The sequence below is a fragment of the Ambystoma mexicanum genome, chromosome 8 (assembly GCF_040938575.1).
Source record: "Ambystoma mexicanum isolate Mex_15411 chromosome 8, UKY_AmexF1_1, whole genome shotgun sequence".
Lineage (NCBI taxonomy): Eukaryota > Metazoa > Chordata > Amphibia > Caudata > Ambystomatidae > Ambystoma > Ambystoma mexicanum.
Genome location: NC_090929.1, coordinates 729149427 through 729162621, shown reverse-complemented (window position 1 = coordinate 729162621; position 13195 = coordinate 729149427). Strand labels below are relative to the sequence as shown.

General features: G+C 44.3%; 1 protein-coding gene across 1 annotated transcript in view; it reads right to left on the bottom strand.

Annotated features, from left to right (window-relative positions):
* The window catches only part of LOC138472515 (trichohyalin-like), a 1377820-nt gene that overhangs the window by 1222404 nt on the left and 142221 nt on the right, over window positions 1-13195 (bottom strand). The window contains exons 3-4 of the mRNA XM_069610736.1: window positions 6022-6063; window positions 5093-5117 (exon numbers count right to left, since the gene is read on the bottom strand). Of these exons, the coding sequence (XP_069466837.1) occupies window positions 5093-5117; window positions 6022-6063 (67 nt within the window). The remainder of the gene's footprint in view (window positions 1-5092; window positions 5118-6021; window positions 6064-13195) is intronic.

Sequence of the window (13195 nt, the reverse complement as noted above, 5' to 3'; positions counted from 1 at the left end):
AGGCTCCTGAGTAAGGCACCTTCGGTAGGCGCTCGGGTTCTATTGTGCTTATGCAAGGGTAGTGTTTACTTATTAATTTTGTCTCCTGATGTTTTCCGTGTTATATTTAATCTTTATCTGAGATTCCTTTGCTTTCTACTTCTTCCTTAGGTTGGTGCGTGCTGCTGGAAACTGCTCTTTTATTCGAGCCATTGTGATACACGCCTGGTTTCACGTGCCGCACAGTCTCTGTGAAATGTCACATTGTGTTGAGGAGACCCTTATTGGGTTTGAAACCTGTTCTGACAGATCGGGCTGTAGCTCCTTCCAGGTTATTCCGACACCTGATCGCCAGTATGTGAGTATGACAATTTAGAGGGGTTTTCACTTCAGTTACAAAAACCCCACTCAGACAGCACCAGTTAATCCTTGATCGTGCTATATGCAGACTCACATTCTTTCTTTTTTGGCCAGTTCAATTCATTATGTTCTGCTGCCTTTCTCTACTCCTCTTCTGGTACCACTGCACTCCCTAATTTACAAATACATTCTACCCATATGTCTATTTGTTCTTCTTCTCCCTCCCTGTTCCTCCCCTTAAGTGGTAACTTCGATACACAATCTGCACTAAATTATCTCTTCCTTGCACATGTGCCACTGTGAAATAAAATTATGCATTTTTCTAACCACTTTGCAATTCGAGGCATCTTCATTCCAGACCCTCGAGTGGAAAACAAATGCGCCAGAAGCGTATGATCCATTCTAATTACAAAAGGTACTACCCGCAAATAATGTCTGAAATACTTTCTGTCCAACAGCAAGCACATGCCTCCTTCTCGTCTCACACTCATTCAATGCTCTTGAGACAAATGCAATCAGGGCCTCTTCCTTCCCTGGTCTATGGCTCAACACTTCACCTATATCTCTTTGACTAGCATCTGCAGTCAGAAATGTTCTCCTACCCACCTCATACAATGTAGAGTTGGTGCTTTTGCAATAGCCTCCTGAATATCTTTGAATGCTTCCTTCATTTGGTCCAACTTCCTGAAACGTTACCCTTCCTGCAAAACCTCCCTAAAGTCATCCTTTATGAAAAAGGTTGAACTCATTTTGCATAAAATTCTGCCAATCCCATTGCTCTTTGTTCTCAGCCTCACTTGGTCCTTTGATCGCTTCGACCAGTTCTGGTTTGGGCTTAAACCAGTCACCACATGGCTTAAATACGTGACCTTTGTTACTTTGACCTTATACTTCCCTTTTTTTCACCGTCAATCCTGCCTTCCTCAAGTTCTCCAACAGATGTACCTGCAACGGGTCATGCTCCTCTGCTTTCCATACACACACTCGTTAAAGTAATGCATGCCCATGCTTCCCTTAAACAAATTCTTCATAACGCTTAAAGAAATGGCACTTGCAGAGGCCAACCCCAATAACATCCACTTATATTGATAGACCCCCATGGGTGTTATAAACGATGTAATGTGTCGCAAATCAGGTGTAATTCTATCTGGTAATGCGCAGATGATAAATCAATGGTTTAAAACCACCTAACTCTTCCCATGGTGAACATATTGCTAATATTCAGAATAGGATACTATACCAGTGTACCCATATTGACGTATTAACATCTCATAAGTCCACACACACCTGTATCCTTCCATCAAACTTCTGCGTAATCACAATGGGTGATAACCATTCCCTCATTTCAATTGATTCTATTATCTCAAGGTCACACAGCTTCTTCAATTCCTGCTCCATACTCAATGGAACATTTCTCACTTCATGCACAGTAGGCACAGTACCATATTCCAATCTAATTGGATGGTTAAACACTTCTAACATTCTAATATTACTCTTGATGACTTCTGGACATTTCTTCAATATTTTTGCCCCATAATCACTTCCTGAAGAGATAAAGTGTATTTGATTTTCTGTCCAGGCTTAAGTTTCATATGTAAACATCCTAGCAAATTATCTCCTTTCCCTGTGACAAACCGTTCCTCTAATCATTCAATGACCCACACCTATATCACACCACTAATAACCTAAAATATGAATGGGTGCTTCTTCATATGCAGATGGATCAATACTCCTCATTTCCCCATCCTTAGGCCAGCTTTACAAACTGTTTGTGGCACCAATGTATACAGTGATTCAGAATCGACCAACATCTGCACTTGTATGTCATTCACTGTGACATTTGTTAAGAGTGGTCTATATGGTCACTCTTTTTCTTCTTCCTTTTCTGTCCTTGTAGGTGTTTGGATTTGCACTACCACTTTGGAAACAACCTTTCCTTCTTCCAAGTCCACTCTGTTTACTCGTACTTTCAACAGCCCATAGTCTTTCCTTCCATAATCGCTTGTTCGCCATATCTTTCCGAAATGCCCTTTCCTGTTACAATTCCAAGATACTCCTCTGACAGCTGGACATTTTGGATCTGATCCTATATGTTCCACAATCCCACACTGGAAAAAAGAACCTATAAAACCTATGCCAAGAGACATACCTCCTCTTTGAGTGCTTGAAACCTCTTTCTTCTTAGACATCACTGCCATTATTACATCTCCATCAGTTTGTTGTATCACCTTGACTTCTTTTTCACTATTTTCATGCTTTGTTTCTTTCAACTCTGCATATCAGGCTCACCGCTTACATAATTCTGCAACCTTCCTTGAATATTAGTCTCATGTGTATAATATCAACTGATCCCGAATAAATTTGTCCTCTATGCCAGAGAAATGGCATGATGCTATCAATATTCATAGATCTGCTATATATAAGCATATACGCTCTCCATTGGCATTTTTTTGTGCGAACAAAACATGCCCCTTTCTAGCACAATGTTTTGCAGATGACCATACCACGCCTCTATTTTTTGTAATGCCTGGTTATACATAGTTTCTCTCGATAGGCCATCTCTGTCACTTTCCACTGAAACAGCTGGATTGGCATGTTTAATCATCATCACTGCTTCCTCACCAAAACAGTTCATTAATGGGGCATGCTTCTATTCATGTGAAAATGTATCACCAATAATGGCAAATAAGTAAAACTTGAATAACTCTTTCCAATCCTCCCATTCTGTACTGGGTTCTCCTGGTACTTCAAGAAATTGTTCATCGGGTGTTATACCTAGAATGGCCATCATGAAGTCCTTTGTCTGCAATTATCCGCTTATCTAATGCAATTCCTGATCTACTGATGTTTGCTACTCTTGATATATACACCTGTATTGGTGTTGTACAACTCAATCCACCTCCACAGTTCTCCATAATTAGCTGCTTCTTTCTCTCTCCACCATCTGTGTTGTTGATCAGCAACAACTAAGCTACTCCACCCAGACAGTTCCTCATGAATTGTCTGCACCCCCCTCACTTTGCATGCATCCTCTGTGTGTGTTGTTGCTTAACAATGCCTTATCTATTTTGCTTCGATAGTTCCTTGTGAATTGGCTGCACATCTTATATTGTGTGCGCCATAATGTTCCTTAATTGCCAATGAGTGTTTCTTTTACTTTGACCATGTATCTGATCGCTTGCCACATGACAGTTCCTCCTGACTTGCCTGCACCTCTCTCACGTTGCATGCATGCTCTGCTGTGTGTGTTGATGCTTAGCAACGCCTAAGCTACTATGCTTGGACCGTTCCTCGCGAATTGGCTGGGCCTCTTATGTTGTGTGCGCCATCATTTTCCTTAATTGACTCTGGGTGTTTCTTTTACTTTGGCCATGTCCCTCATCTACTGCCATATAAGGTGTTAACTTCATTTCCTACAACAGTTATGTTCTGTCTCTTTACAGCTATGCCTTCCTTCCAGCATCATCGCTTCCCAGGCCCCCCACCCTGGGATCGCGCAGCAGCTCGAGCTAACAGTTCATATCACCAGTCTGGGCTCCATGCTCCAGCTTCTCCTTCTACCTGCTTTTTGACACAAATAACAAGGAATACCCAATAGGGGTTATCAAGGTAAGAGGGTTATTTGTGTATAACAGTACAGAGCCCAATACCAGCACCCTTCCTTCTCATCTCCTTCCACCATCCCTTGCCCCACGTTCCAGAATCCCCTTCCATTATATGGAACTTGACAGCTGTCAAGTTCCATATTACAACAGTGGCACGGTAGGTTTGGTAGATAGGTGGCACTTCAGCACCATCTGGGAGGCCACATCGTTTTGGCTCATAGATGTTGGCTTTAGCTCCATAATTAGTAGCAGCTGATCGGTGGTGCACTACCGCCACCTTTTTAGCTACATAGCTTGGTATATAGGAGGCACTTTAGAACCACCATTAGTTTTGTTTCCTTTGCAATACTTATGGACCGCGGATATCACAGATATTGTCATGGCTGTATAAGATGTGGCATGCAACATGCAACAGACAGCGCACACTAAGCTGCACCAGGGAGGAAGGTAGAGCGGAGGAAGGGTATGGATGGTGCACTGGTCTCCCATGGCACTGCCTCTTTAGCCATTCAAGCTGATTTTCTGACCCTATTACTGGGATATACACAGGATCAGCGTAAGGGTCAATCAAGCGGTGCAGCCGCACAGGTGCGCAAACAATAAAGAGTGCCTTAAGCTGGCCCTGTGCCCAATCAAGCTTTCTGAAGTTGAAGTGCATGCCCTCCGAACTGAGTTAGAAACTGAAGTTAGAGTGCAGGGGCTCTGACTTCAGAAAGTAATGTTCTAGTTGCAGTGCGGCGCTACGCAGCAGCACCGTGCTGAAAATAGAACATTACTTTCTGTCATGCGAATGTTGTGTGAATGGGTGTGTGCATGTGTTTTTGCTGGGCTAGCCATGGAGGAGCTGATTTTGGTGGGTGGTGGTTGAGATGTGGAATGCCATGATATATGATTTGATATGATATGTTAGTATGATATGATAGTTTATTTATATAGTGCCTATAAACAATGTGTTTCAAAGCGCTACAAGGGAGGGAACAAGGGAAAATACAGTGACATTCTTACAGGCCATGAACAGTAAGGATGTGAAATTATCACAGATAGAACAGATATGCCTATATTTTGTGACAGACATGTATGGATTTTAAGTTACATTAGGGTGGTAGAAACAGCAGTATATTAAATAAAAACTAAAATTACACACTTACCCATTCTTTTTAATCTCTCTCGCAACTGAAAAAGAACACAATTCAGTGTTAGTTACTTGTTCTTGTTACTGTTGGTTTATAGGTGCGCCTGTGGTGCAGGGCAGCTTTCATGCGTTTTTCAATGCAGAGTTTGTTGCATGAACTAAGAGAGGTTGGATGTACTGAAAAAAACATTGGCTACTGTCCATGTAGTATTGTATTGGAAGCATCTATATATAAACACACACACAAGCATGAAGGAGGACACATAAGTATGCACACGAACATAAACACACTAACAGGTTCTCTTGTGGGATCTAGGTTCATATTTGGTCCGACTCTTTCTCCATGAAAATCTTTTTGTAAACCTACAGAAATCAAACACTTTGGACTTCGAAAATCAAATCAAAATCTCCAACCCATATAATCACTCTCCTGCAATTAAAACACGAATGAATCAAAATCAATTTTGAATTGCATCAATTTTTTTTTTCAAAAATCCCTCCACCTTCACTAAATGGTAGTAAATGTGCTATGAGCGGATCCAGGTTTATGGTAAATGTATTCAGAAATGGTCCTTTCCTTCCGTTTGTACCCACCATATGATGTGTAATTAGCAATTTATTGACAAATTAGTCTGTCCACCTTAAAAAATAAGGTATAATATTGCAGCCTGTATTAAATTCCAATTCAGGCAGTTTGATTTTTTAGCGTGTATCATGTGTTACCCTTTGAAGGGACTATCGGAAAGTGTCTACTGCACCCACAGATCTCCCCTATCCCCCCCCAGTACTGCTGTTATAGCATGTGGGGAAGGAAGGTACAGACATGCAGAACATTCAGTCTGGCTATGCTGGCCTCTGAAGAGGTAAAGGCTGTAGCGGACCCTCAGTGCTCCTCAAACCCACTGTGCATACAATGACAGGCGAATAAATAAATAAAAGACTCACCTTTTCCATCATTCCCTTCTTTTCCTCATCGCACACGTGGACCTGCAGAGTTAGAAAAAGGATCACAGTGACTACATAAAATTGAGATCATGATCTATAGCTCTGCTCCAGACAGAGGCGCATTCATACATTCATCTTCTAGTGGCTGAAATAGAATTAGCTTATTCTGTAGCACTGCCTTTGCTCTCCATCTATCGTTACTGTTATTGATGAGGCCAGTACGCATTTAGCCCTTGTTTGTGCACCACCCTGTAGATGGCAACTCCATTCATTTTGCCCCCTTGCAGTTGACCACGCCTTCACAAAAGTGAGCCATTTTGCATGCATTCACTACTGCAGGTGAAATAGGAGATGGTTGAAAATGGAAAGGCAATGTATTTACAATGCATTATGCAGTATATTGCAACTCTATTTCTTCTCAGTGGAACATCGAAAGGGTCGAGAATAAGGAGTGTGTGGATGGTGGGAGATTCTTGGAAGGTTTATACTGAATCTCACTGCATTTCTGCTACTATTGGATTGGATGAAGTGGGTGTTTCATGGTATGCAGATTGTGGGTTAAACTGGGTAACCTTATTACGATTCTGTGAGAGTCTGGCTCACTTTAAACGTCCAGATATTATTATTGTGTATTATGGATGCAACAGTTTGGGCTGTGTGATTGTAGGATCTTTGCAGTTTGCCATGAAGGATATGTTTGAGAAGAATAATGGAACTGTTTCCAGTTGCAAAGATATTTTTTTCTGAAATCAATCAAAGACAAATATGGAGACATCCAAACTTGTTTTGTCCTCAAATGGAAGAAGCGAGAAAGCAGGTCAATAAAGATGTATGTGCTTTTTTATATGCTTAGCAATGGCATCTTTTGACAATGAAAATATCAAGTTGGGTGGGGTAAATATATTTTGAGGAGATGGAGTGCATTTGACTGATGTCGGAAATCAGATTTTTCTATTGAATATCCAAAATGCACAGAAAATTTTTTTGTGAACTCGTGAAATATGTCATGAAATATTGTTTTTAGTAGCTGTAGTAAATAATAACAAAAACGGAAATTAGAAGCAGTTTTGGTGAAAGTTAGAAAAAATTATTAAGTTCAGTAGAACATTTGTTAGTGCGGTATATAAAACCACCCAAAAAAAACAACAAAAAAGGTCATTTTAAGAGCCACCATTTTTAAATGAAAAACAATAAAAATTATTTGAATTCCCTCACCCCATGCCTTGAATTTCCCAGGTGTCTGCGGACTATGCAAGCTGATTGGACCACTGCTGTCGTGAATGAGTTGGGCAGATCTCCTCATTGGCCAGCTGAGGTACGAGCACTCACTGGACTTTAGGATACGAGGAGGGGCTCTGAGTACATACCCGCAGATCATCATGAGGTCTGAATTGACCTCTACACAGAGCCAAGTATCCTGAGAAGCAAAGCAGATCCAAGAACTGTCCGGAACCGCGTAGAGAAGGTTTGGCACCCTGAGCTTGCTGTTGTACCGGTAGAGCCCTGCTTTGCACTCGATCTCCGAAGACCTGCAAAGGTGCTTCAACACTTTTGAGTGGTGGGACCAATCACTCTGAACATCTCCTTGGTGCCCTGCAAACAAGCCTTCTCGGAAGTGTCCCTGGACCTTCCAGTGGACTGACCAGCGTGTCCCTTGGCACCTGTGCTGGAGCGTTGCTACATCGCATTTCGGCTCGAGCTTTAGGAGAACCCGACTGAGCGCTGCAAGGCACCTTCTTGCCAAATCTTGTCATCCCTACTGCTTTGGGCTGCCAGGGAGAAGCATGCATCAGTCCACGAAGTTTGGGTGCTCCTGCATCACTGCAACAGTGGTCGTCGCTGGTGGCATCTTTTTTTTCCAACTCAACATTTTATTAGCATATTAAGAAATGACAAAGAAGGGGGGCGCTGTTGAGCGCGATACAAGATGGCCGCCTAGAGCGCGAGCTCCGTCCCGACGAATATCCATAACAAAACGATCCTAACTTGGAGCACACCGCGGATGATTTTGAAGAGTGGGGGCTGCAGCGGAACAATCCTGCACTCAACGGCAGAAATCCGGAAGAAAAACGCTATTGTAGGACGGAAACAGAGCGCATGCAACTGTTGGCGGTGGGAGTTGGGAACGCGGGCCGCCTCTCAGATCCACGCGGGTAGTGGAAGCGACCGCAGACGCTCTAGCCGGCAGACCATAGAGGTCCGGCGATCCGACATCGACAAGCGAATGAACCAAAGTCCACTTCCCACAAGCTGAGGCGACCAACGTGTCTGTGGAGGGAAGAATAGCAGTGAAGGTGCGGCAGGAACGGGTGAGAAGTGTAGACGGCACAGTAACCCAAGTGACACGTACCGAACCCGCCATTAAGCTACGTATTGTGAGTGCTTCAGGTTGAGACTGCTGGCCCTGGCCACGGGGACAGCACTGATGCCTGATAAACCGACGAAAGGAGCGGGGGCTAGGAAAAGGGGCCCAATGGACTCGTTCACCAACAGCCAAGGGACGGAGTCGATGCCAGAAACATCCGCTGCCCCTAACATCGGACCTGAAGCTGTAAGTGAGGACGACAAGTTAACCACGATTGTACAAAATGGCTTCCTCGCGATAAACGTGAAACTGGACAATATTGTCTCAACTATTGGGTCATTGAAGGCAAGAGTGGATAAAGGAAGCTCCAGAATAACAGAAGCCGAAGGCAGAATCAGTAACAACGAGGACACTATTTCAGGCCATCCTCGAGACATAACGCAACTAAAAAACGACTTTCTCCGAATACAATCTAAATGCGAGGATCTCGAATCTCGCTCAAGAAGAAACAACATAAGAATTGTTGGGGTATCCAAAAAATTCGGCAAGGGAGCTATGGAACAACAAGTAGATCTCCTACAGACCCTATTCGGATATGGAACTTTTTCGGAACACTTTCTGATAGAAAGGGCACATCGCACACTGGCCCCGACACCAAAACCAGGGGCGCCACCCCGCACGATCATAGCGCGCCTCCTAAATTACAGGGACAGATATACGATTCTTAAAAAAGCCCGTGAGCAAGGTACGCTACATTATGAGGAGAACCGTATCCACATATACCCGGATTTCTCGGCAGGCGTTCAGGCCAACCGACGATCCTACGAACCGGTGAAAAAACTTTTACGAGCACGTCAGGTCCAGTATGCATTAATATTCCCTGCCAAAATGCGTATTCAGCACGGAGGAAGAGCACACTTTTTTGAGAACCCGGCGGCTGCAATGGCCTATATCAAGTCACATATACCTCTTCCCCCAGTAGGCCGGGGCCCGGATCAAAATGGCAGACCACGCCCCGAGGCGGACCGATGATACCCTGAGGCAGGGGGAATCAAAGAAAGTGCCTACCACAGAAACGGAGCAGGAATATGACAAAATAAGCGGTGATGCGCCACAGGAAAATGTGGGAAGTCGGACTGCAGGCTCGAGCGGGCGGCCACACAGCGACAACATGGCAACCCCAGGAGATCTCCAACAGTTTGTAAGGTTAAATCATCCAGTTGGGGAGGATGATGGGGGTGGGGGGTGGGGGGGAAGGGAGAAAATGGACCTTTTGTTGAAAAGTTGAAAAGTTGTTTTGTTGAAGGTCAAACAGATAATTGCGCCATGCACGTTGTACGGTATTTGGATAACACTGTAATAGTGAGCAGATTTGATGGCGGATGGCACTGACAATGGCAAGGGGATGAAAATCAGACTGATGTCATGGAACGTCAGGGGGCTGGACAAACCCTCCAAAACTAGGAAAATAGGAACTTACATTAATAGACACTCACCCCATATAGTCATGTTACAGGAGACACATACACAGGGCCCCGGCAACAACAAGTATACTGGCCGCATGGGGCAAGCAAAGATACCACACAGAATATTCCACTCAGGCACGAGGAGTCATAACTATAATACATCCATCATTGGGATTCCAGACCAAAGGACATAAAGAAGACCCTCTGGGGGGATATGTACTGATCTGGGGAGAGGTTGCGGGGAAATCGATCACATTGGTTAACACCTATGGCCCCAATATAGATGACCCAGACTTTTATCTCAATATACTGGAATTACTGATTACACTACATACTACTAGTATTGTCTGGGGGGGAGATTTCAATCTAATACTAGACCCAAATCTAGACAGATCCTCCAGAGCCAAGCGGGTGCAGTCTAAAGCATCTATAATCCTAGATCAGGTTATGCCACAGCTGATGCTCCGAGATGCCTGGAGGGCGCTGCATCCAGATGCGAAGGAGTACACATACTATTCGAGCATACATGACTCGGAATCTCGTATAGACTATTGGTGGGTGTCGGAAGACATGTTGGGAGGGTTAGAAAGCTGTGAAATATACCCACGAACATTATCTGACCACTCCCCAATATCCCTGGACTTGTTGTTTGGGGATATCTCGAAACCTCAGAAAAGATGGAGAATGCCCACACACATACTCAAAGACCCTAATGTCGCGGAGGCACTACCTATAGAAATGGAGGAATTCTTTAACAACAATATGGGAACAGTGGATAAATATTCAACATTATGGGAGGCTTTTAAGGTCTGGGTTAGGGGAACTCTTCATCTCCAAATCCTCGGGGCTGCTTAAAGCGGTGAGACAGGAACTAACTGAAACAGAAACACGGCTTCGGCAATTAGAGAACTCTTATAGCGAGACCCGAAATAAGGATACGTTAGCTGACATAAATCATCTCCTAAAGGAATTTAATAAACTGGCCATGAGAGAACTGCAATACATAGCAGCCCCAGCCAGGGCACGTAGATACGGGGAGGGGAACAAGGCGGGAAAAGCTCTGGCCAACATCATCAGGGCGGATCGCCAACACACTCCGATAACATGTATTGAAAGCACGGAGAGTGGAATGGTGACCGGGGGCAGATCCATTAATCTTGAATTCCTGAAATTTTACCATAAACTGTATTCAAACGCAGACGAGAAAACTGTACCGGAAATACAGGCATACTTGAATGACATGGAATTCCCGACCCTGCCACCAGACACAAGACTGGCCCTTGATAGCCCAATCACAGAGGAAGAAATCATAGAAGCCATAAAAGCATTGCATTCGGGAAAGGCCCCGGGATCTGACGGGCTGGGGGTGGAATAATACAAAGAATGTGAAAAGGAACTTGCCCCAATTTTGTTAAAAGTATGGGAGGAAGCGCTGGAACTTGGGGAGCTCCCTGAATCCATGCGAGAAGCTGTAATAACAGTCTTACTGAAGCCCCGCCGTCCCCCACAGGATATGTCATCGTACAGACCATTATCACTCATTAACGTCGACGCTAAAATTTTCGCCAAAGTCCTGGCAAATAGACTACTACCAAGCATGCCGTCACTGATTCATCCAGATCAGAACAGATTCATCCCTACAAGATCCACTGCGTTCAAGTTGCGCAGACTATTTGCAATAATGGCGCAGATCGACCCAGAGGCTCAAGCTGTGGCGGTGTCACTGGACGCCGAGAAAGCATTTGATTCGGTGTCTTGGGTGTACCTATTTGAAGTACTGGGAAAATTTGGAATGGGTCCCAATTTCATCAGCTATGTTAAATTACTGTACAATAAATAAAACCGGGGCGAGAGTCCTTACAAACACGGTGATCTCTGAACTCTTTGCACTGGGCAGAGGTACCAGGCAGGGGTGTCCATTCTCACCAATATTGTTTGCACTGACTATTGAACCAATGGCCATAATGATTAGGCTAAAACACGGGGATAAAGGAATAAGAATGTCCGGCCCACCCCAATCGATTTCTCTATATGCAGATGATACTTTATTATACCTTAGGAACCCTGAGACCAATCTGGCACCTGTAATGCAAGATATAAATGAATTTGCTAAATACTCGGGATATAAAATAAATAACGAAAAATCCGAAATACTACCACTGACACCTCAAACCACATGCCCGGGATCCACGGGAAACCTTAAGTGGGCAACCGGACACATCCGATATTTAGGCGTGCTAGTGTCCCGAGACAAAAAGACACTCTTTGCAGACAACTATGAAATGATAATGCAAACGTTGAAGACAAAATTGCAAACATGGGCCAAGCTACCCATATCCCTGAATGGCAGGGTTGCAATTCTTAAAATGGTCGTGCTCCCTAAGTTATTATATTTATTCACTATTATACCAATCTGGCCAGGCAAAACCTTCTTTGAAAAAATAAGATCAATGGTGGTCTCCTTCGTGTGGGACGGGAAAACCCCTAGAATGAAATGGGAAAAACTCACTGAACCTTATTGTACAGGGGGGCTAGCCACGCCGGATTTCGAGCTATACTATCTTGCAGCGCAGGCGCAGTTCGCGAAGCATTGGTATGACCCCGAGGATAGATCGCCCCATATATGGCTTGAGAAGTTTGCAGCACATCCCATAGACCTCCGTTCTATAATATTTTATTCTCAATACAAAGATCCCTGTCCCTTCGATCCAGTCGGGACCACGGTACGTGCATGGAAGGCATTATATAAAAAGCTGAGGATAGATACCCCATATGACCCAGATGTACCCCTTTGGAAATACCCCGGCATACCACCCACATTGGATAAGACGATACAAAGACACTGGGACCCAGACAGGGAAATCCAAATGGCAGATTTTTAACGCTCGAGGAACTCAGGGAGGCGTTAGGAGGGGGACCAACCAAAACGCTTGAATACCATAGGATGAAATCTGCATTCAATGCACGCTGGCCACTCTTCCCGGACGAGCCACCATCCCATCCTTGCATACAAGCCGCCACATCTTGTACGGGGCTGGGAGTTTCTAAACTTTATGCACTGGTACAACTACACACACCCACCACAAACCAGGTAAAAGCCAAATGGGAGAAAGACCTGAACTTGAATATCCCAGAAGAAAAATGGGCGAAATACTGTATGCTTACCAAAGCTGTATCCATGAACGCAGGGCTCAGACTTATTCAGTTCAAGATCTTAAAAAGACTGCACTACACTCCTGCAAAGATGGCCAAGTTCTCAACGACCCACTCGAGGGACTGCCCTAAATGCAAGGCGAGCCAAGCGGGAGCATATCACATGTATTGGGAATGCCCCCCAGTTGCTACGTTCTGGAGAGAGGTGGCGGGAATACTTGAAGACATTACACAAGTCCCTGTGGACATG